Source organism: Melospiza melodia, chromosome 14 (genome assembly GCF_035770615.1).
Source record: "Melospiza melodia melodia isolate bMelMel2 chromosome 14, bMelMel2.pri, whole genome shotgun sequence".
Lineage (NCBI taxonomy): Eukaryota > Metazoa > Chordata > Aves > Passeriformes > Passerellidae > Melospiza > Melospiza melodia.
The window spans coordinates 2,600,722-2,626,197 of record NC_086207.1 but is presented as its reverse complement, the minus strand read 5'-3'; the positions used below and the strand labels follow the sequence as shown (position 1 = coordinate 2,626,197).

The following is a 25,476-nucleotide window of genomic DNA, read 5'->3' as shown; positions in this document are numbered from 1 at the left end:
GCCATCCTGAAATGTGCTGCACAATCCCTGTGGAGTTTGCTGCAGTTTGTGGAAGGGCAGGGAATCATGGAACAGGAGGGAACCCCTCCAGGCCATGCTGCACAGGCTTCCCTGCACCCCTGAGCCCCAAACACACACGACAGGGGAACCATCAGGCACAGTGACCCAGGCTGGAGGCAGCAACAGAGGAAAGCCAGGATGGCTGGTCATCACCAGCCCCCAGAGCCAGCCATTCCTCCAGGACTCCATGCCTTCAGCAGAGCTTTGGGTCCATCTGTGTGACAGAAGGGAAGGTGATGTTTGCTCTGGAGTCAGCACCTCGAGGCTTTCGGCACCAGGGAAGGTCTCATTAAGAGGGCAAATTCTGGCAACTCTTCCAACAGATCTGCCAATCCAGGGCCTGCACAGGGGCTCTGCCTTAGGACCAGCAGTCTCCATCCAGGACAGGCACAAAGGTCCTCATTTTACCATCCCCAACTGGAAGCTCACAAACGCTTTAATGAACAGCAGAATTGGGCAAAGCTCAGTGATTCCAGTTCCTGGGGGTGTCATTCTACAAGTCCTGGGTTTGATCAAAGCCACATGAGTGGCAAAGGGGGAAATCAATCAACACCACAGGGTTCCACCAGAATTCAATGGGAAGCCATAAAACCAGCTCCAGGTTTCTCAGGGCCCAGCCCACTACAAACCCTTCCCCAGTGAGTGGAGAATTTTTAAACAATACCATGGCTGGGATTCAAATCCACCCAAAGCCAGGTGCCTGTGAACCGACCGGATCCGTACCGCAGGTAATTGGAAGGGTTGTTCCCCCCATGCTCGTGGGAAGGGACTGGATTTCAGCCCTGACCTTGTTGCTAGGAGAATTAAGGGTTTTTCATGCAATTTGGGAGGGTTCCGCTTCTACTGCAATGTCAGTTTTTCACGGAAAATGAAGACTGGAATGAAAAGAAAACATGTGTGTAGGAGGGGGGAACTTATTCTATTAATAACAAAAAAGTATTTACTTATACCTTCAAATTTGCCGACAGAGCCTAAGACGGAGACAGGAGGTGGAGGAATAACAAGGTGCAACTTCAGGCCAACCTCAGGGCTAATTTGAAGTAAACAAGGTGCATGAGATAAAATAACTTCGTTCTGGAAGAGGAAGAGCTAAATGGTTTGATAACATGAAATTACAGCAGCATTTACAAGTACCTAGAGATAAATCAGGATAAGGACCTCACTTCCCCAAACAGAGCATTCCTGTATGTGCTAAGACACGTCACAGACACACAAATGATTTTCAAATACTGACAAGATAATTTTACAGTTTCTTTTATAATCCCCAACAGGATAAACCATTCACACAAGTTACCTACACCATGAAGAACTGTACTCTCAGCAATCTATTAGGGGAAAAATCAATTTGTGAGGGTTTTCAGTAATTTTTAAGCATCAGGTGCCCAACATTTAAAATTTAATAAGTTCCCTACTTGAGCCATAGCAAAACACTTCTTGGGTCGGTCAGCCATCCCCTCACTCCTCCAAAGAGAGGGGGGTGAAAGAGAAGAGGGAGACAGCTTTAGCCAAGCATCACTCCCTGCTCCAGCCACGAGCTCACCCTTTCCCAGGAGCTCCTGGTGCAACCAACCCAGGGCTGCACCCTCTGTCACCAGTGCAGCTGGGAGCTGCTGCCAAGCCACATTTCATACACACAGGGATGGGCCCTGCAGAGCACCCACTCTCCAAAACACGGAGCTTTGCGTTTTCAACTGATTCTTGACAATGAAGAAATTCTTGAAAGCCTCAGAGCTGCACAGGGGCTGTCTGGCCCAGTGTAATGGCCTGGCCACAGGACAGAGGAAGTCCCACAGCCAGCCCCACATCCCTGTCCCCTCCACAGCAGGAATGAGGGCTTCCTGTGCCCCTCATGTGCCCCACTGGCTGCTCCTGCCTTTTGGCCTCATCATCCCACTGGCAGCACCTCCAGCCACGCTGCCTGCTCAGAGCAGGGCACAGCAGAGGCACAGCCCTGCTCCTGCAAAGGCCCTCTGCAAGTCAGACACCAAATTGTTGGGGTTGGCCAAGGGGCTGCTGCCTGGCCATGCAACAAGGCCGTGCCACCTGGCAGGTCAGTTCTTTGCAAAGGAATCATTCAGAGCATGTTTTTGTCTAAACACAGCCCAAGAACTTTGGGAAGATGTGGTATCTGTTAGCCAAATTTCTGATAAATGCCTTATAAAATGCCTGATCTAAATGCCACCTTCCAGGGAAGGCTCTGGGGCGTGGCCCAGGTGTGTGCAGAGTGAGGGGAAAGCGCAGCCTGAGCAGCGCCCAGGGCTGGCTCCAGCAGAGCAACTCCTGAACAGGCCTGGGGAGCAGCTCTGCTGGCACTGGGGCAGTGCCCAGCACAGGCAGGGACCCGGGCGGTGCCCGGGTTTGCACAGGGCAGGGTTGGAGCAGCGGCAGGCCGGGCTCACCCTGCACTGAGGGGTTCGAGGAGGGTTTCTCACCGTGGGCCGGCTCCAGCCGAGCAACTCCTGAACAGGCCCGGGGAGCAGCTCTGCTGGCACTGGGGCAGTGCCCTGAGCAGGCAGGGACCCGGGCGGTGCCAGGGTTTGCACAGGGCAGGGTTGGAGCAGCGGCAGCCCGGGCTCACCCTGCACTGAGGGCTTCGAGGAGGGTTTCTCACCGTGAGCCCGCTCCAGCCCAGCCGAGCCCAGGGGCCGCGCCGGGCCGCGCTCTCCGAGCACACCGAGGAGCAGCCCCGGATTGTTTGTGCAGAGCATTTGGTGAGGGGCTCTCCAGTCTTAAACGTGAAACATGTTCAACTGACACTAAAGCGGAATTAAGTGCCAAAGCATTTGCTGCTTCTACAATTACACTCCGGAGCGCTTTGGTGCTCCTGCTCTCCTTTTATGACCCAACTTGGTCTTATTGTAGTTTGGCTTTCTCGTTTTAAGTTCTCCAAATGGAAAGGATCAAAGAGCTCTTTGTTGTCGTGGCAGGAGCGCTCCTCGGAGCGAGGCATTCCTGCCACGAACAGCTTGCGGCTCAGGGGGGATTGGCGGCCGCTCTGTGCCACCAGCCCGAGCCAAGGCATCGGCAGGTGCAGCCCCCGCGCTCCCCGCAGCCCGCCCAGCCACCTGAGCAGCTCTGCATGGCACACGGGCCGGGAAAGGTCTTCTCATTTACGCTTCACAAATCTGGCACCGGGAAATCCAAACTTCCCTCGGCCCTCACAGCAACAATGAGCTCCGGCAGCAGCTCGGGTAACAGCGAGGAGCGGGGAGAGAAGCCTCCAGACGGAGAAGTTTCTCTGTTTGCAAAGATCGGGGTTAGCTAAGCTTAGGTTAAAACACTTCGAGTTGTTAGCTAAGTTTAGGTTAAAACACTTCCTCTCCTCAAGTGCTGCTGTATTTAGGAGCTATCTGGGTGAGCGACTGGTAGTGTGCTGCAAATAACAAAAAAACCAAACGCGTCCGCGACATCCCAGAAACGCCGGCTTGGCACAGGGCACAGCGAGTCTCAGCACTCCAAGTGAGAGGGGGCCGAGGTTCTGGTTTAATTATCACCTTTTCGGCAGCTCAGCCCCCAGGCTCGAAGTCAAACTGTGGTGACACCAGCCCTCCGTACAATGGAGAGCATCCCCCTCTGCGAGGGAAGCAAGACCCCGCCTCCCAAAAATCCTGGAGTAGGGAAAGCTACCATCCAAGCAAAAGGTTTCCAAGAGGTGCAGGCATCCAGGTTTTTACAAGGAAAACCGCTGAAAAGGGACCCTTCCTGCACCCATCCTTCTCTCTCCCTCCACACACAGGCACAGAGGGGGCTCCCAAGCCCTGGTACCCCACCGTGCTGGTTTTCATGCCACCCCAGGGTGTGAGGCGCACCCACTGAGCTCAGCAATCATTTCAAAGGGCTGCTGAAATCCCCTCGGACACTGACACTGTTAGATTCACCCACTGCATTACACGGAGGAAATCCCACCTTGTGTCTCCTAAATTCCACAGCAGTGACAGCAGGGAAGGCTCGGGTTTCTAGGAGCAGCACGGCTCAGCACTCCCCGTGAGCTGCTCCTGAAGGATGCCCAGCTGAGGACCCAAACACCACTGATAACCCCTGGCAGCCCCAGAGCTGATCCCCCAGCAGTGCCCAGACACAGGAGGCTTTCAGGAAGTTCCATCTCTGCAGTTTTGCACAAGCTCAGCTCAAAGCCAGAGGGCCAATGCTCGGAGCCTCCTCTAGACTTGCTCCACATGGCTTGGAAAATCCCAAGTGGAAGGAGGCGATACAGGAGCAGGGTTAATGTCACAGCTTTTAGCACTGCCGCTCTCCCCCTTGACACACACACACACAGACACACACTCCTTCTAAAGGCAGGTCAGCAAACACGATGGGGAGACGAGCACAGCCCTGCCAGAGCCCACAGTTCCACAGTTCTGGGGTGGCAGAACCTGCTCACTCACAGCAGTGAGCCTGCGTGCTCGGCCATCCCCTGCACTTTATGGCATTATCAGGACAGATCCATCAGCAGCATCCTGATGCTCAGCATCTTGGATTTATGACAAAGCATCCTGACCACAGAGACACCTCTTGACCCAAATGCACATTCCTGCTCCTAGAGCAGGCTGTAAATCAGAGAAGCTGCATCCATAACTGCCAAGAGTCACTCAGCCTCATGCGCGTTTCCTCCAGCTTTCTGCCCTCTGAACCTGCACAATCCTCCGAGGAAAATACTTAGGAGTCATGATGGGCAGTTCAATAAAAGTGTCTGCCAGCACAGCAGAGAGGTTAATTATGTATACAGGACATCTAAGTGCATTCACGAGGCAGGGAAGTAACACAAAACCTCGCGGAGGAGATGCTCCATGGAGGGCACATCTCCCTCCAGAGGCCCCGTTCCAAAGCAGCCCTGCCCACGTTTGCCCCCAGCTGCCCCAATGTGCTGGGAACACCCCATCCCTCCGCAAAACAGGCAAAAAAGGGCACAGTGCTGCATGCGTGGGTCAGGACACGCAGGCTTGGCAGAGCCCTGTGCCTGTCTGTGCCAGACACAAGCTGCAGGAACCGAGGAAGGAAGAGAACAGTTTAAAATTTTTATTTCGTTCCACCTTCCCTTCCAAAATCCCCTTTTTCTAACTAAGTTCAGTAATTCCCACATTGCCCTGGGAGAGCTCTCTGTCACAGGATGAACTGGAGGACACAGATGAAAGGAGGCTCTGTAGGCTGGACCAGGCAAGGCTGGGGTTACACCAGGACAGGCCTCCTCACCTGCTCCTTCCGTCACTGCCACAGCTCCTGCCAACGCTGCAGCAGGGTGGCCACAGCCTGAATTAGGGCAAACCAGGTGGCTTCACCTGGAAAGATGCACATTTACCTGACAGACATTCCTAACTGCATCTCAGAGATCTGCATGTACTTAATGAGGAGAAATATCAACTGCTTTTAAAATGAACTCTATTAAATCAAGAGAAGACGTAGGAAACTCAAAACTGCAGGTTCCCTGGAGCAGGAAGCTGTTGCTCTTCAGGAGGTGTGAATCCCCAGGCAGGTTTCAGATGTGATATCTGAGCAGATCTATGGCATCTCCTGTTATCTGCATCCACCAGGTCCAGTTCCATGGGAGCTGGGAGGGGCTGCACGTGGTAAGGGATGGGAAGGTGTTTTTACCCCTCTGTACAAAGCACAACCTGCTGCTGAAGGGCTCTGCTGGGCTTTGCTGGGAGCTCTTTTCCAGCAGTCATTTCCAGCCTCCACAGGCCAGTCCTGAACTTTCTATAAAAGCCATCTAAGAGCAGCAGCATATTTCATGTAGGCTTCAATTAAATATATAATTGTAGCTAGGTGGGGGTCACTCTTCTCCCTGGGAACAAGCGAAGGATGAGAGGACAGAGACTCAGGCCTGGGGGAGATCCAGGCTGGGCATCAGGTGGGATTTGTTCAACACGGGCAGGGGCTGCCCATGGAGCTAGAGTCCCCAACCCTGGAGGTACCAAAGGAAGGCCTGGAGGTGCTCTGGGCTGGGGACAAAGTGGGCACCAGGCACAGCTTGGACTCAGTGGTCTGGGAGGGCTTTTCCAACCTCAGTGATTCTGTGATACAGAGAGTTGTGCCACTACAGGAAATGTTTTCTTACAAATTTGTTTAAAACCCAGGTGTAGACGATGAGTGGAGCAGGATAACAAGACTGGAAGAGTTGCTTGCTGACCTCATAGCAAGTTGTGTTTGTCCCAGATTTATTCACATTAAACAAACGTGCACACTTACTGTAAGTTATCACTGCAAACAAATGCAATTTAATCCAGCCAAGATTCTAGTAGTGACACCACTTTCCATGGAGCAAGCTTAAATGGGGGGAATTTAGAACCAGAAAGGTCATTGTTTGTATGCAGGATGGCATTAGCTGTCTTCATGTCAAGTTATATTACTAAGAAAAGAGAGAAATCCATCATTAAATCAAGGGCCATCCATAAAAAATTATCATCCAGATTTGTTCCAGCCTGTGTGACCAACTTCCATCCCTATGCAACAAATGCAAGGCTTGAGACTTGTCCTCCCTAGGGAAAACTTCGTATCTTTGGGTACCCAAAAGATAAGGCAAGAGAATCTCAAGAACAAAAATGTATTTAAGCAGAATCTACTTTTCTTGGACCTTAAATATAGTTCTGTAACTGACATATCAAATAGACTCTATTTTGTTACTGTTAGAGCACAGGTTTTATTCTCCACTGCAAAAATAGCCTGTCTTCTCACCTCCCCTCCAAAACCAAACTGCAAGCCAAGAAGAAACAGTCCTTGAGGAGCAGGAGTCCCTGAAGGTGATCTCAGCTGCACCCATTTGAGAGAGACAAGGCTGCACTGCTTCCTTCCTTCCTGCAGTTAAATACATCCATGTATTTGCTAAGCAGTGCTTAGAAGAAACATCACCCTCAGCTTAAGAGATGCTCAAGACCAACACAAAATTGCACTTAGGAGATGAAATGCTGTGAGGAAAGCAGTTAAATCCAACTTGATAACTGTCAGCACAAGATGCATTCAGCAGCACCCTCTCCACCCAGACAAGACAAGGCATGACCAGGGCTCAGGGATCCCCATCAGTAATTTTAATTAACATTAAACCTTAGGGAACTGAAATAGTCCAACAGGACACACAGCTGCAGCCACCACAAAACAGGGGACAGGAGGTCAGCAGCTTTATGGTGACACTTGCTTCCTGAGGACAGCAAGGATTAAATTAAATTATCACACAGCTTTCAAGAAGATGGTTTTCTTCCCTGGAAGGGCATGGACACCTTCCAGCCATGGGAAACCATTCAGAGGTCAAGCTTACAAGCTTGGGCTGCAATTGAACCTTGACTTTGCAAAGCTTAGGCTGAGAGAGAGCTGGGGCTTCTTAGAAATATCCAAAGGAAATATGACATTTCCTAAAGAGGAAACACAATAAACCTGTAAATGTGTTACACAGCTCTCTGGTGCCCTGACACAGCCAGGACACACAGTGCTCACGTCCCCAGCAGAGTACCTGCGAGTCCTTATCATAAAAATAATACTATGAAGAATTTTTTTTTTTTGGTTTTTTTTTGGTTTTTTTTTTTTTAATAAAAGGACCATTTGCTTTATTTCAGAGCAAACACTTGAAGAATTAGGGCTGTGCTGAGAAGCTCAAGTTAACTGGAGATGTTCACATATAGATAAAAGTAGTTTTGGGCACCAAAACTGCCCCCCCAGCCCTGGAGGTGAGGCTGCCCCAGCCCAGAGCAGAGCAGGACAATCCCTCCCTTGCCCCTGGTGTCCCCAGGACAGGGATGTCCCTCCTGGCTCCAGGGCACTGCTGACTGAGATCCAGCTGGCCACGGACCAGGACCCCCAGCTCCCTTCCTGCAGCTCATCTCCAGCTTCTCAATGAAGTTTGGGGTCTGAGAATGGAGGAGGGTGGTTTAGCTTCCACTTCCATTTTTAATTTCATGAGACTCTCAGCTTCTAAATTTTCAGAAAAATAATTCAAATTTTTTCCCACAGGTTGTGGGGGAAAAAGCCTGATCAGATAAATGCAGAAGATTCTGATGGGCCAACCGAAATAAAAGTGGTTTTGTCATCTCATTGTTTTTAAGACCTTTGCAATCCTGCAGGCTCTGATTCCAGATTTTTGGACACTTGAGACAATTCCAGATCAGGTCTCCCTGTCCTAAGTATGGCAATGCCCAAAGCTGGATGGCTTCAGGGTCCAGTGCATGTGTTTATTTAGATGACTTAAACTAAAAAAAAATAACTTACAGGAGAGTGAAGACCCAGACTGCAGTTCCAAACGAGATCTGATCCCCAACAAAAGCCATGGCAAGTTCTGCTTTTGCATGAGATGCCAAGTTGGAATGGTTTATGGCTGAGCATGTCACAGAGAGATCCACAAAACACGTGCTATTAAACCTGACACCCCACCAATCCTGCTCATGTTTATGTTGCAAATTCAGCATTCAAAAATGTAAGATTTTACAAGCCCCTTTCAAGCAACCCAAATACTGAGCAACTCCTGGAAAAATCCTGGATAAGCATCAAACTCCAGTGAAACTTAGAGTTCTGCCCCAATTCCAAGATGCAGTTAGGTGTGGTTTTAAATATACAAGCTGAGGAGGGCAAACACCTCATGCACAGCACCAGAGTTCCAAACTGCAACCCCGGGGTGCCCTGCCCTCTCCACACACCTCCTGGCACCTTTACAGCACCCCTGGCTGCCAGGATGGCCCTGGCACAGAGGCACAGGAGCACTGGCACCCAGATGTCACACAGGACTGGGGCATGTGGAGGGCACTGGGCTCGGGGCTCATCCTGGAGTGTCCTCACCTCAGCCCCCGGCCCTGCAGTAAGGAACTGCTTCTCCACCAGCAGCTTTTCAAAGACAGCTTTCCAAGAAAGCTTAACCTCACTCCCAGCCAAAGCCAACTGATGAGAACCTGCTCAGGGTACAGCAGAAAAGCTTTGGAGGGTCCCCTGGTGTCTCCCACCCAGGTGAGTCTCCTTCCCTCCTGCTGAAGCCTCCACAGCTCCTTCTCCCATGGGGCCAGAGGGTTTCAGGGGCCAAGAGCACATTTACAGGCCACAGTGGGCACCTTCAGGCTTTGATGCTGTCAAGAGTTTTTTTAGCCAACTTTCCTGACTAAACACACACATGCCTCAAGAAAACCCCTATTTTAAAGCTGTAATGTAAACAACTCCAAATTATTACTATCCCCTAAAGGCTACTGCTGGCAGGCATCAGTGATAAAGCTCTGCCAGAGCAGTCTGGCATCTAGCAACAATTTGTTTGTTGTCCTGCAAAAATACAGAGAGCCTTGCCATATGGTATTAGCAACTTTCTGGTAACATTAAGAAATATATTGGCTTGGAAAGCAGTTATCACACCAGCAAAAATGCTGTGTCTGAGAGGCAGGTCTCTGCTGGAGTGGCACCAGCACAGTGGTGCTGGTCAGGCTGGGAGAGGCACTGGTGGCCAGCCTGGCCGTGCCACCTCCTGTCCCCTGTGCCAATGACGTGGCCCTGGCACAGCCAGGCTTTGGCTGGCACAGCTTTTGTTCAGGAGCTGGGCTGTGCCTGGGGCCAAAGCTCAACACGGCAGTGCTGCAGACGTGGTGCCAGGGGACACATCCCCAGGAGGCACCCAAAGGATCTGTCCCTGTCTGGAGCTCTGCCTCAGGCTCAGCTGCCTACAGCCTCCTGCCCTTCACCAAACAGCTTTTCCCTTCTGCTCACATTCAGCTCAGAGAATGGAGGAATAAAATCAAACTCATTAAAATGCTTTTACAAAAATAGTGCCCCTATATGCCCCCAATACTACCATGATTTTGGGCAGTGTGTGGACACCAGATCACTGAGGATCTTTGAAAGAAGGTGGGAGTGTGAAGAACCCTCCCCAGGGATACCTGCTGCAGCCTGAGCACCAGCATTGACCAGACTGCCTCATCCCACAGGGGCTGTCAGGGAACTTCCCTGGAGGCAGTGCTGGGCTCAGGAGATGCTCTGCTCTGTTCCCCATGCAGCAGCCACCCACCCTGGCTGTGCCCAAAAGAAAGGCAGGCTCCGGCCATCCTTTGGTGCTTCAGGCTTCACACAGACCCCTGACTGCAAATGTTCTCCTGGCAGAGGATGGGACAGGGCAGGGAAAGGCAATCTCTGCAGCATCCTGCAGTTGCAGGGAGCTGGATGTGTGTAAGGACAGGCTCAGCAAGAGCAGCTGGAGCCCAGCTTAGGTAGGAGCCACCTGCTCAGCCCAGGCTGCTCCTCACTCTGGGAGACTTCAGTGACTTACCCTTGCCAGCCTTCAGCAAACACACATGGCTTCATCTCAATGCTAATGCATGAGATAAGAGAAGCTGAGGCAGAGAGAGAAAGCACAGAAGGACTCCCCAGGAGAACCAGTTAGAAGCTCAAGAGCACCTCCAAAGAGACCATCAGCTCCTCTTTTCCTCTAACAGTGAATTACTGCCAATATTCAGAGTTGCTGTGTTCTTGATGACTTGTCACAAGTGGACAAGTCACATTGTGCCTCTCCTTTCAAGAAGAGCTGCACCTTTGAGTCCTCTTCCCCTTGTGTTTGTAAAAAGACTGATATAAATAAACAGGTTTAATAATTTTTTTTAAAGACAAAAAAGTTTCTCAGAAAAGCAGCTGGCATTCTTGTTCTGAATTTTCATATTTTCATCTCTCTCCTGACTCCACAATAGTGTGATTCCACCATAAAGCCTGGAGAAGAGAGGGCTCTAGGAAGAACTTATTGCAGCCTTTCAGTATATAAAAAAGGTGAAAAAAAACCAGGGACAAACCTTTTAGCAGGACCTGTTGCAGTAGAACAGGGAGTAATGGCTTTTACTAAAAGAAGATAAATTTGTACCAGATATAAAGAAGAAACTCTTTGCTTTGAGGGTACTGGCACAGGGTGCCCAGAGCAGCTGTGGCTGCCCCTGGATCCCTGGCAGTGTCTAAAGCCAGGTTGGACACTGGGCCTTGGAGCAGCCTGGGACAGTGGGAGGTGTCCCTGCCATGGCAGGGGGTGCAATGGGATGAGATTTAAGGTCCCTTCCAACCCCAAAAATTCTGTGATTTTATAATAAAGTCAATGGTCCACAGAAAACCTCAGGAAGACCAGAAAACTCAGGACCTACAATTTCTATGTAGCTCCAAAACACCATGGTCTAAGAAACAGATAGGCAGAAGTAAAAAGAAAGAAATTTAAATGTTTCTTGGGCCTTCTTCAAAACAACACCAAGAATCCACAAAAAACACACTCTAGCTTGTTTTCCCCAGGTGCTGCTCACCTGTGACAGAGAAGTGACTGCTGTACAACACATCCCCTGTCTCGTTCTCCAAAGCATCCCAGAGTGCCAGTGACCGCAGCAGCTGCGGTTATAACAGATCAGGAGCCTGCCCAAACCAGCTCCGAGCCCTTTGGTCACTGCTGCCTGGGGACACACCCAGCAGCACCTGAGACAGGCAAAACCCACAAGGTTTGGGGCTCCTGAGCAGGCTCCCTCAGAGGGCTGTGCTGGGAAATCATCAGAAATAAGGACACAAAGGCTGCTCTTCTCACCCCCGGGGGTCAATCTGCTTCCCTGCAGCACAGCCAGCTCCAAGGTGGGGAAAAGCCCTGTCCACCTCTGGAGCTCTTGTGGTCATCACCAGTTCCAGCTGAGAACAACAACCTGCTCCTGACCGTGGGACTCTTTGTAGGTGATTATGGGACACAAAAGGGGCTGAATTCAAAGCAGGTTCTCAACTGAGGGGGATCCAAAACTGCTGAGTGAGGAGGAGAACAAAGCCAGATGGCATGTGCTGGTCTGGTTGGGGATTCTGCAGTGCAAGGCAATAGGAAACGAGCAGAGGAAAGGCCCGGGTTGGTCCCATGGCTCCTCTCCTGCCAAATGAACATAGCAGGACAACCATGGAACAATCACTCCGTGGGCTTCATTCCCCTCCACCCCCAGACTGAACTTAAATATTTGTATAAGCCCAGGCATAACTTTTATCTCATGTTTTCCTTGGGGTTTACTGGCTGTTTAGAGCATTCAGGCTAAAAAGCATTCCCTCAAACTCTTGCCACAAAGAGAGCTGAAACCATGACACTAATTAAAACCACACTCTTTGGTATCAAGAAGACATGCTATTGTTTTCTTTTGTTGCTCATGAGGAGCTGTTAATATGGGCAACACGTCTGGAACATTTTCCTGCCCAGCACCGCGTTCCCTCCAGCCCAGCTCAGCTGCTTTGGGAAATTGTCACAGCCTGGCCTGGGAGGGCAGCAGTATTTACAAGAACAGACTTATTTATTCTTTGTAACAAAACATTTGCCAGCTTAACACCATGAAAAGCATGAAAAGCACACAGGGGGGCGGGCAGAGGTTCACACTGCCTGAAAGGTGACAAGTGAAACAAGTGCCCTGCCTCAGTGCCCAGTGTGCCATATCAAGGGATGAGCCTTAAATACACACTCCATATAAATATATGGAATGTTTGGAAAAACTGAGTGCCCAGGAGCATCCTGACTTTGCCAAGATGCTCCTGGGCACTCCATTCAGAACAGGAAAGGCTGTGGGCTGCCCTGTGCCACTGCTGACTCACTTGGGGCAAGGTCTGCTGAAGGAAAAGGATTTTTCTACGATTTTGTGCTCAATTTACCCCACCTGAGTGCTTCTAAGGTCTCCATGACTGGTATCAGCACCTCATAAATATTAACAACATTATCCTTACTACACTTCTGGGGAAAATGCTCAGATCTGGGGAAAATGCCATGATCGCATTTAAAGGATGGAAAATTAGGGCACAGAAAAATCTAAGGTAGGTTTGTGTCCAATGCAACCTTCAAAAGCATCCAATATGGTTTAAAACCAGTTAAAATAATTTCCCTGTCCAAGACCAAACAATGGGGTCCCATGCAGGGTGGTAACACAAGTGCAGGAAGCAGAGACAATTGGCTGCTTTGCCCCAGCCCTCTCAGAGTGCTAATTTCCATTTCTGCCTGATTTTAAGCAGTGCCCTGGATGCCTCCTGCCTCGACAGGTAGCTCCAAAGCAGGTCAGGCACAGGGCCCTGGCTAGCAGCAAATAACCTGGTCTTAGGCTCCACAGAGCATCTGATCCCCAAGGAAGCACAAGTGGAAGAGGGAGGGGTCCTCCAGGAAAGGCAGTGTCCCACAGGTGTCACTCCTGGGACCACAACAGTAAACATTTTTTCATCAGAGCCATTTGGTCTCTGGTTTCTGTTTGGGAGCATGGCTTTCACAACCTTGACTAAAAACAAAACTCTGCTTCCATTTTTCACAGCCACAAAGATGCTCGATTGGAACTCCTGGTGGTGCAAAGTGAGCGCAGCCGAGGTTGGAAGGCTGGAATATTCTATTTGACATTTATTTTTTGGTGGCACTTCAGCTTTGCACAGGCATCTTCCTGGTTAGCAAGCCTCCAGCCTTTTCAGCAATAAAGAAGGACTGTATGAATTACAAAAATACTACTTCAGCACACAAGTTGGGCTGAAGGGGTGAATACACTGTTAATAACATGTAATTTGTTACATGCTTCCATTGGGGACCATCCCCCAATGTTCAGATTCCAGCCCTGGCTGTGCCATGCCAGTCCCTGGCTCCTGGAGGGCAGGAAGGAACTTTCTGCTGCCCAGCACAAACCACAGCACAGTGCTCTGCCTGCCCTTCTACTCTGAATTCTTCCCAAAAGGAGTTCTGGGGGAAATTCATATTTGAATGTACCCCCAAAGAAAGGCCAGGTGAGGAAGGTGCTGTGGAGGTGGCCATGGCACTGGGATGCTAAGGTGACATCTCCCGTGAGTGCACACCTGCAGCAGCACTGGAGAGCCCTGTGAGGCTGCAGGGCTCCTCTGGCAGTGTGGGGGGACCCCTGGGAGAGCAAGAGCTTCCCTGCAAACCCCACATCCCCCGTCCTGCTCCTCAGCTGAGGCTGACAGACGAGGCTCAAACACAGCATTACGGCCTTGAGGAGGTTGCTCAAGGTAACACTCAGGTTACAGATGAATTAATAGGAAACACTTACCTTCCCCACTAGCTTGCCTTTCCTGTTCATGCAAAGGTAGAAATCTGTCTCCTTCCCTTTGATCCGGACTTGACTTCCAAAAGTGTCTGTTTCCACTAGAAGCTGGGCTTGGAAAGGAAGAAGAAAAGAAAGCATTTAGCTGTGTGGTCCATGAAGGCACAGGGTGCAGAGCTCCCTGGGCACTGTCCCAGTGCCCAGCTGGACCACACCATGCCCAGGTGCCCTGCAGGGCACAGCCCCAGGGAGCACCAGGGGCCAAGCTCGTGGCTTGGTGCAGGACTGACACCTCTCCACTCACTCCCACACTGATACCCCAGATTTAAAGCTGCTTTACCACAGAATAACCAACAATAAACACAATACAACCACACGTGTGGGCTCCATCTGTCACACCAACCCCACCACCACCAGCAGTATTAGCTCAGTGTTAATAGAACCAGAGAATTGCTTATGTTGGAAAAAACCTCTCAGATCATCAAGTCCAAAACTGTTCCTCCAGCACTGTTGAGGCCACCACTACACCCTGTCCCCAGGTGTCACACCTCCATGGCTTTTAAACACCTCTGGCGATGGTGATGCCACCACTGCCCCGGGCAGGCTGTTCCAATGACAATGCTCTCCTTCACACTGCAGGAGGGTTCTTGGAGGGTAAAACGTGGATTTTATTCTCATGAAGATGAAAGATTAGCATGACAAGAAAGAAAATCCTTTCCCCACAGCCAGCAGCCTTCAAACACTGCACAGAAGTGGTTCAGCCACACACTCCAGTGCAAAACATTACAGTGACCTCCTGAAGGTCACCACAACAGCCAGCAGGGAGAAATTGGGCACTGCTTGTTCTGTCTGATGCACACCCACCCTGCACAGGTCCTCCATGCCTTGTTGTGCATCCAGGAGGCCAGAGATTTCTTTCTGGCAGTCCAGACCGAGGTGTCCAGCTCTAGCTGGGAGAAATGTGGCCAATCTCAGTGTCTTGCAGGGTATTGATGCCAGAGCTGGTTTGCAGCAGGAGCCAGGGTAGAGGACAGATTTCTGCTGCATCTCCATAAATGCCCTGCTTTGCCACAGCTGTACCTGCAGAAGGGGCCAGGCTGCACCCAGACAAGCAGTGTGCCATCATTATGATCATCATCATCTCAAAACCTCAGACAGATCCAAATCCAGCCTTTTACTCCATCTCTAATCTAAACACAAATTCCAGTCATGCTCAAGATTCAGATTCCAGGAATTTCCCCAGAGAGGCAGGAATAGGCAGACTGGACATTTTGGTTCAGATCCATCCCCACCATGGAGGAGGAGAAAGGAGACATGGTTGAAACACAATGCAAGAATGTGTGAGTGTCAGCAAGTGCAGCTCCACGCTCCTGCTCTGGAAATACTCACGCCTGTGAGTGCTGAGCCCCACCGTAGAAACACAGCTTTTGCCAAACTCTGGAGAATGTTTGATCTGTGCTGCAAAAAGTCACATTCTTTTTGGCATTCATATTTCAAACTTTAAAGCCCTCTAAGAGCAAATATGTTCATTGTAAGGATTTACCATGGGGATAGAAATAGGAGTTTGTTTCATTTAAACACATTAATATTTTTCCCACTTGTAAAGTCAGCTTTTGGCTTCTGCAGCAGTGCAAATATCACAGACCTTTAACTCACAAGGGCCCTAAACAATTTTCCCCTCACAGCCCAGTCACATCTGTAAGTTCAGGGGTTTCCAGTTACTAGCTGCTTACATTTATTTAGATCTATTTGTTAAACCTGTTATCACAGGGGATATTTAAATTATAACTGCTTTCTGACAGCAAGTGGGATTATGTCTGTATTACAGCAGGATATCACTTGCAATCATGCACAGATATGGATATTTATGGAAGTTTTTCAGAAACACCTCATGGGTTTAGGTACCTGTAATGGAGAGCAGCCTGAAGTAACAGCTGGGTGCTGCCCACTTTGTCCCCTCACCTGCCAGGGCAGTACCCAACCTGTGACCACTTCTGTGAGGAAGGGCCCTGAGCCATAAATAACCCTCAAAGGGAGGCTATCAAGGTGAGCCAGCCAGGAGGGGGTGATGGCACAGGGCCAGGCCAGCTCCTCCAGGGCAGGCTGGAACCCGCTGAGTGCCCACTGCTCCAGTAAGCTCAGGGAGGCTGCTCAGGTGCAACGCAGCATTGACAGACAAGGGAACAGCAAAGGTGGGACTGTCTGCCTTTAAAGAGGCAATTCTGAAAGGGCTTCTCCTCACATGAGCAGAGGATGGAGCTCAGCCTCAGAGCGGGAGTCCAGCAGCCAGCACATGAGCAAAGGTTGTGGAGCCAGCAAAGGCTGGTCCAGGAGCCATGGCCAACACCCAGAGCACCAAGGAGCTGCCCACAGATGTGCAGTGGCCAAACCACCCGGGCATGAACACTGGTGTGGGGCCAGCCAGCACAGGGCTCAGACAGGGCTCCACACAGGCCAGAACAGGAGAGCACAGCTCCCTCTGAGCATGCAGGGCATTCGCTGCCCACTCCAGCCTGAGAGTAAAAAGCTGCTGAGAGTGACTCTGAACATCAGATCCAGGCTGTGGCCAGCCAAAGGAGGAGCTAACACTGACAAAACCCTCCACATGAGAGCTGTGGTCCCACGGGACTGGCAGCAGCTCCCACCCTCTGACGCAGGTCCCCGTGGCAGCCCCTGCTCAGAGGGACAACACAGGGCACACTGGTTCATGCTCCCCACCCCCTCGCTCTGCAGCCAGTATGACTAATATCCAAGCTGATTTTAATTTGAAAAATATCACCTTAAAAAGATGCCGGTTCCCTGCTGTGAAAATTAAAACCATCTGGATGGAGTGATTTCAAATAATTAATCTAGGACTCCTTTGGCACCGCTACTAATTAAAATATGATACCTTCCTCCCCTTTTTAAAATAAAAAATTTAACTAAAGTTTAAAGATCTAATAAAATAATGTCATAATTTAGAAGTAGATGGAAGTCACCTTTCCTGCAGGCTGCAGAGGTTACGGCAATTACGGAGGTTATTCCTCCCAGGCAAGTGCCACAGCACAGCCTGAGCACCAGAGGACAAGCAGGCATCCAGGGAGACATTTGTGCTGGCAAACACAGCAGCATCCATCCCAGGGCCCTGAGAGCCAGCCCAAACCCCCAGGGACCAAGCTGCACCCCGTGCTGAGGAGTGGGAACAGAGGCCATGTCTGATCCCTGCTGTGACCTGAGCTGCCCCAGGACAGGCCAAGGCCTCACAGAGGTTCCCCACTTCTGCAAAATCTGAGTCTTAAGATGTAGGAAACATCTTATTTCTAGGGATCCCTGATCCCCCTTTCTACAAGAGAGATCAGTGCAGCTCTAGGGTGGGTTATAACCTATAACCCAGGGGTCTGCAGCACCCCTGACACCTGATGCCTCTTTGTGCAACAGGCATCTCCCTAAGTTCTCTCAGGAGCAGGGACAGGCACCTTAAACAGCACATCTGAAATCCTCTGGGATGAATCCCAGCCCTGAAGGATGCAACCAGAGTTCCTAGGGGGTGGAGGCTGACCCAGCACCCAGGGGCTGCTCATGTCTCCCCCTCCACTCACACACAGCAGGAGAAAATCTCAGCCAACACATTTTGCATTAATTCAAACTGGACTTGAATGCTGTCCTGTCCTGTGATAGGCATGCCATAGCACAATGGAAGTGCCAGAGAAAATCCAAGAGAATGTACAGGAGAGTTCAGGTGAAATGAGAGCCACCATGCCAGAGCAGCAGCCCCACAGCACTCTGCTGCTCAGCCCCCTGACTTCCAGCCCCATCTGTCCCTGGACACACCACACAGAGATTACAATCTTTATTTTCAAAGGCCCTGTGCTCCAATCTTCAGATCAGGTGTTATTGTTTAAATTCTTTGACAGCTAGATATTCTGATATATTTTCCAGGGGAATAAAATAAAGAGCAAAAGAGAAAAGATGTCTTTAGAGGGTGAGATCTCCTGCTACATGTTTTGCCTTATTGGCCCATTTAACCTAAACCTTCCTGAAAACTCCCACTGGAAGAGACTGGAATTCCTCACAAGTCTAGGTGAAAAGGATTACATATATATATATACGTATATATATATATGTGTGAGTATGTTGAAAAGCTATCTACCAGCTAAGAAAACATGAAGTCAGGGAGATATGTGAAGGTGGCAGAAAATATGCCAAATTATCTTTCAGATATTTCCTGGGAGTGGGAGGACAGGAGCCAGAAAAGCACAGGGAAAGAGAGAAGAAAGAGGGCACCTGAGAAGTGTAAGGTTTACAAGTACCAATCACAAAATCCTCAGGTCCAGATAAAGAAAGAGATACAGGGAAAAACACAAGAAGGGTGCAGAAGGATTAGATACTTCAAGTCTATCCACTGGTTTGTGGTTTTTTTCAGGTGAAACCCCTGCAAAGGGAGCCACAGGGAGAAGGAACACAGCTGCTTACACTGTCCACAGGCACCCTGCAGCTGGCAAGACACTGGGGAAAAGGATCTCAGAGGGGACAAAGATTTTGTTGCTTTGGTTGCACTTCTTTTTCTGAAAAGTCACGGGAACCATTCTCAGACTTGAAACCACTTCCAGCTAATGAAGAGGATGCAATGACACACTGAGGCTGGGAGCACAGCACCTGGGATGGAGGGCAGCTTTCCCAGTTTGTTACCCTGGAGCTGTGAACCAGGACATTCCCATTTTTCACAGTGCACAGATCACATCTGATGGGAGAGCAAAATCCACTCTGCTGAGACTGAATCTTCTCCTGAGACTCCCAGCATGGGCAACAGTGCTTTAAATAGTTGAAATCTGTTCAAACACTGCCTACCCCTACCAAAACCACATGAATCCCTTCCACGACCACAACATAGGAGAGAATGACCCTGTCTCCACAGTCATGATGTAATGATGAGGGAATAACACCAAAATTAGGTAAAGTCTGGCAGGTCTAATGAAGCCTGCAGGCTGTGGCCCAGTGAGGGAATCAAGGCTGCATCCCTAAGTTTTGTCTGCACGCTTGCATAGTCCTGCAAACTGAATGGTATTTAGTAGTTATAATCCACAGAACCCAGCTCCCTTCTCAAATATTCAGGTGCAAATTAGGAGTAACCACCCCAATCAGTGAGGCTGGTGCTCTACCCACATACCACTGCCCTGAGCTCATCCTGTCTCTCCTGAGCACAGCATATGCACATCAAATTATTAAAAGGTATGTTCGTGGGAGGAAGACTAAGAGCAGCTCTGAGACCCATGCTCCAGATATTGCCTGTTTTAAGCCACCGTGTTTCAGGAGCCAGGAAAGTGCTCGGTGTCAGCACAGAGGCTGCCCAGGGAGCAGCTCCAGTCCTGCTCAGGGTTTGAAAGATGCTGTTACACTAAATGAGGATTTCTTTTAAACGCTGTAGCTTTCACTCGGTCAGCACCCTAACTGTTGCACCTGGGGATAAAGACTTTTTGGGGTGTAAGGTCCTCAGGGCACCAGCACATCCACAGAGTGCCAGGTCCCGGCAGGTTTTCCTGCCCCATCCCAGGCGGGAAGGGAAGCGGGAGCGAGGGCTCTGTGTGCACAAAGGACAGGCTGCAGACACAACCTGCCACCCGCACAACTGCCTCAGTAGCTCTCAGGGACCAGACAGGTTAAATATTTGCATGGGAGACATCTGAAGAAAATCTATAATGCAGCAAAGACCTCAAAGACATTTCCACTACAGCAACCTGATCCTGTAAATACTTCCACACAAAGGACTTCACACACATCGGAAGTGCCTCGAGTGCTGATAAAGACCCTACAGGCCGCAGGGTCCCGCCTCTGCCAGCGGCGGCAGGGTGGGAGCGCAGCCTGGGACGGGCTTTGGGGACAGCTTCCCCCGGGGCTGGGTGCTGCCCACTGCCCACCCCGAGGGGAAGGTGCAGGATCCCGGCACGGAGCCCCCTTCCCCTCCTGGCAGCTCCCTCGGGCCTCCCATCCGCAGCAGCCTCGGCCTCCGGGCCCTGCTCTGGGCGCTGCCGCTGCCACGGCCCCGCCTCACGCCCGGGCGGCTCCTGTCCCACATCCAGCGCTCTGAGCTGCCCCTCGGCGCTCCCTGGGCTCGGCCGCAGCACTCGGGGCCAAGACAGGCAGGAATCTCCGTGCTGGTGCCAAGCACACCAGCCCGAGTGCCCAGCTGTGCGGGCAGGACACGCTGTGCTGCAGTCAGCCCAGCCTGCACGGCCCGAGATGGTCAGCACAGAAAGTAGCGCTCTCAGGCTCTTTGGTGTCATTCTCCACTATTTAATATCACTGACACACCATTCCTAGAAATATGAAATCACATAGTGGTTGGGTTGGAAGAGATTTTCAAGCTCAGCCAGTCCCACCCCCCTGGGCAGGGGCACCTTCCCCTGGACCAGGTTGCTCTGAGCCCTGTCCAACCCGGCCTGGACCATTACAGAGCTCTTACCTGTAGGGATGCCCACCCAAAAAATTTCCCCACCACTTCAGCAGTAGCTAACAAAACACAGCCAGGAGACAATGCTGAGCTGGTGTTCCCCAAGCATCTCAGGGACCATCTCAGGCAGATTCTGCCTCCCCATCCTGTAGAGATGTGTTGTTTATGCCAGAATGGCACTATCGAGGTAAAAAGGAGGTTCTAAAACATACAAGTCCTCTTCCCCAGACTGCCAGGCTCCTATAGGATGACAAAGCTTCCAAACATAGTCCCTACAAACTCACTCTAGTCACCACATCTTGCGAGAAGCTTAAATGAAAATGTGCTAATTTGAGGTCTTTTATTAGCCTACACATATGAAAATTGTTTGAGAGTTCAACAGATATAAGACCAGAATCAGACCAGAATAAATGCCAAAGTAGGTCTAAGAGATTTTTGTCCAACTTGAATAAAACTTCAGTAAATCCCTGAATCTGTAATTCTATGAAAAACAAAACAAATAAACACACACAGAAACACCCCCCCATCGGAGCTGTAAGTACCATATTACTGGCCCAGGCTGGTACTACCCAGAGGCTGGTCATCCCTTAGCCATGTGAGAAATGAATGCAAAATACTGTCATTCTAACAGGGAGCCATCTGCACCCTTTTGTATATCTAAGAAAACAGGACTAAGCAGTGGGAATCAGACTTGACCTCTTGCAGATGTTTTATACATAATTCACCATAAGAGACACTAAAAATATTTTGGCAGTTGCTTCAACGATGGTGAATAAGTTTCTCTAGACAAGATTCAGTAAAAGGGAGGCGGGTAGGTTGTGTGCTTTAAAAACGCCTGGGCGGGGACAGCTGTGAACAAATTCTGCCCCAAACTTTGCCACCTGCAAACTTGCCATGACTAAGAAATAAGCCTGGAAAGAGAAATGTTCAGAATGTTAGCACAGAAATTCCTCTATCTCACCAGGGTTTCCCGCTGCCTCCAAGCACAGCTTAAGTGGACAGTATTTCTACAGAGGCAGGAAAACTGCCTGACAAGCTGCCAGGCTCTGAGTCTGGAATTACTGAAGGATGAGCCTCAAAAAAGTTCAGAAGATCTGTTATGCTTGAAAAAGCACCTAAAATGAAAAATAAAGGGCCAAACCCTGATGTCTTTGATCATTCTCATTTGAATAAACTCCTACTGACACAGTCAAGCCCAACAGACAACGACCTCAGAACCTGGCCCTGAGCTCCTCGCTGAAAACGCATCCAAAACGCTGGAGTCTCTCAGGTCTGGAAAGAGTGTGAACCTTTCCCGTCCCCACAGAGGGTTAGAATTACTGCAAGAACAAACCCCAAGGAAGGTATTTTGACTCTCTTGTTCCCAGTCTCAGCTGGACCCAATAAAAACACTAGTGTACGCAAAAATAACAATAAGGAGAGAATGACCATCCCAGGAACCCACGTGCTCTCGTGTCTCTGCAGAGCTGCTCCGTGTGTGCCCAGGAGCTCAGGGCAGAGCACAGGGACCCTGCAGCACTGCCCACCTCCCTCAGGCAGCTGCTGGTGGGCTGCTCATCCCCAGGGATGAAGTAGGAGTGATGTCAGCACCACCACCTCCTCTTTCCAAGGAGTCCCAAACACATAAATCTCTCCCACATCCCAACACCCAGCTGGTTTCACCCACTGCAGCAGCCAGCCTGTCCAGGCTCCACTGCTGAGTTTGTGAGTGCTCCAGAAGGGGCTGATCAGGACAGATGTGTCAAGCATCTGCAGTACAGCTTGAATTATCAGACGTGCTGAATACACAAAGATGTTAAATTCTACCAAGCAGGGTTCTTATTCTGCACCAATAAAAGCTGAAATTAAGATAATTAATTTTATGAATCAGAGTAAAAGTGTGTCTATGCATTCTCTCAAAGGGACTCATTGTAACATTCACTTCTTTCAGCAAGTGAAAAATATGCTGAAAATAAGGTTGCAGGATGCCCTGGTGTTTTAAGTGGGATTCTTGTGGCTCTGAAAACCCAAAGGAGCAAAGGCAGCAGCGCAACCTACCAGAAGAAAATGTTCTGGCACACAAGGAAAATTCCTTTCCGTTTTAAGATTTTAAGCAGGATTTGCTCTTAGACATGGTCACAAGCACAAAGATACCTGCCTTTTTAAAGCTTGTGTTGCTGAAGCTCCCTTTTGCCAGATAAAAGATAACTTATTAAATGAAGTACAGAAAATCGTCACTCTTGGGTCAGAGGATATACGAGTGTGACTATTTTGGAGTAAGGGTTAAAACACGTGGGCAAGGACTGATCTTCTTACAGCACCTGGGGACACCTGGAACCAGCTGCACCCTGAAGACTGCCTCAGGGGAAGGAGCATGGAGAAAAGTCCTCTGCACCACCCCCTTTGGAGAGGTTTCTCCCTACAGACACGGCACAATTCTTACAACTGCTCTCAGGGCAACAGAAATAGCGCACCGACCACCAAAAATCAGGTATCACATTAACTCTCCCTTTAACACCTTTGGTTTCACATATTTATTTTTGGAAACATTTATCACGGGACTTGCTTAAACTGTTACCCCTAGTCCTCAGCATATGTAAGACTATATACTTCCCTTTTACTGCATTTTAATTGCATGAGAAGTTTTAAAAGTCTTTTTTTTTTCTTTCCTGAAGTCATTTGGGACAAAAGGCATCTGGCACTGGGTATTTAAATAAGACCTGTCAGAACTGTAAAATTAGTTTTATGTTTTAATAAAGGTACTTTAAAAATCTCAAATATAATTCTGCATTCAAACCATAAGTGTTTGGATTAAGAAAAGCAGATCCCATGTTAAATCTTAATATAAAAAATAAGTCAAGTACAGAACTAAGCCAGTCCTTATCTGTGGCATTATAAAGAGCAGCAAAAAGGTAATATCTCCAAAAGCTTTTTTGGGGGGGCATTCTAAGTTTAGAGAAGCAGCATTGACAGCAGAAAATATCATATTTATATTATATTATATTATATTATATTATATTATATTATATTATATTATATTATATTATATTATATTATATTATATTATATTATATTATTTGCTATTTATTTCATTTTATCTAGAGACCCAGGCTACCTTTAAAGCTCAGACTCAGCCCCCTGTTTCCATCCAAAATTCTCTCAACTCTTTCTTATTCTCCCTGGGACAGACCATCCTGCCCTCCTCTCCCCACCCTGAAGGGGTGGCCCCAAGGACCTGCATGGCAAAAGATCCCTGGAGGTGCGGGTGCCACATTGGCAGGGGACATTTCTGCTGTAGGTGTGCAGCCCACATCCATCCAAACTGGGATTGACAAAGCTCACTTAGCTTGGGAGGGCTCTGTGATCAGCTCTGCAACGGGCACAGAATTCACTCCAAGGACCTGCAGACATATAGACAGAGGACAAACCCAAACCTCCTCCCAACACTCACTACCCTCCACCAGAGAGCACATCCCTCCTCCCCACCAGGACACCTTCTGACTCCCCTTCTGTCACCCCATCCAGTCTTTGGAGTGCACAGAGAATTGCCCACTCCTATGCCTACACAGACCTGAATATTTTTAGGCAGCCCTTGGCCACATCTGTGTGCCCAGCCTGAGCACCAGGCTGCCCCCACCTTTGGCATGGGAGGACAAAGCCACCTTCAAATGCCACCAAGGTGACCAAGTCTCTCCATGTTTGCCACCACCTGAATTCAGCAACCACTGCTGGGACACTCATAGCCAGCACCACCAGAACAGAGGAAGCCAAGGACACACCACAGTGGTGGGACAAGAGACAGCCCCTGGCCAACACCACCTTCTCCAAGGGCTTTATAGCCCAGCACAAAGCTGCAGCCTGACCTGTGCCAGAAGGGAGCCACTTCTCCATCCAGGACCCCAAAGGAGCAAAGGAACCAGCTAACACGGACTAAGGAGCTTCAGTGCAAGCTCCTGGTGGGGAACTACCTGACCTTTACGATCCCTTCCAAACCATTCTTCCCTTCCTTCACTGTTCTGTGACTCTGTGGAGTGGTTTTCCAGGTGCTCAGCAGGCCTCGCCCTCCTCCGAGGTGACGGTGTGGATGAAGGGAGCAGGCAGGGAAGTGTCACAGGTGCAGACAGGCGGGGGCAGCCCCCATCCCCCAGGCGTGCTGTCACCTCCCTGCCGCCAGCTGCCCAACCTGGCGCTTCAGCACAGGTCACCTCTGGTGTGAGGAGTTAACGCTCATCCCCCAGCAGGCGCGATGAAAAGGAGACAAAAAAGCAGGATGCTGGTGAATGACAGCAGTGGGTGGCCCAGCCCTGCACACAACAGGCACAGCCAAGTGTGTCTGGCACCAGACAATGCCTGGGCTGGAGGTGTGTGGGGCGGCAGCGCCAGCGCCGTTCTCACGGCGGGGCACCCGGCCATGTCGCCTCACAAATCCACTCCTCTCTCGTTCCCGGCTCTTCCCCAGGGTTGGATTTGTTTTTTTCTGTGCTGTCCTTCCTGTTGGGACATTTGCAGCCCTGAAAAGAAAGCAGGTCAAACCCCCTCAAACGGAGTATTTAGAGCTTCCCCTTGGGTTCCTGTGGCTTCCTTGCCATTTCCCCGCTGCACTGGGACGTGCAGCTGGATTTTGGGGTAGCAGCCTGACCCCTGGCTGCTCGGGGCCTGATGTCAAGTGCTGCTAATGCATTTTGCATTTGTGCTCGGGGGCAGGAAATCTCAACTTCCAGTGCCAAGGGGTTAATTATAATTTATATAGCAAGAGCTCAGGCTGCGGGAATTTTTTTCTCCAGCTAATTAAGAGGTGCAATTACCTTTGAGAATCAAAGGGATATTCTGGTACCCAGCTCTGAGAAGCAGATTACAGTCACTTAGGACACACGGACATCTTTGCTTTTCTACATGTTCTTAGTTTTCTATGTTGATCATTAACAAGAATTTGTCATATTTCTGATCCATCATCACCATGTCCTGCTGACCACATGCTGAAAACCACTGCAACAGGGTAACACAGAGCATTGCTGCTTTCCCTGTGATTACCTGTCCTTCCAGCAACAT

General features: G+C 49.8%; 1 protein-coding gene across 1 annotated transcript in view; it reads right to left on the bottom strand.

Moving 5' to 3' along the window:
- FGF18 (fibroblast growth factor 18) overlaps positions 1-25,476 on the bottom strand; it is a 65,909-nt gene that overhangs the window by 2,261 nt on the left and 38,172 nt on the right. Inside the window, exon 4 of the mRNA XM_063168342.1 lies at positions 14,028-14,134. Within this exon, the coding sequence (XP_063024412.1) occupies positions 14,028-14,134 (107 nt within the window). The remainder of the gene's footprint in view (positions 1-14,027; positions 14,135-25,476) is intronic.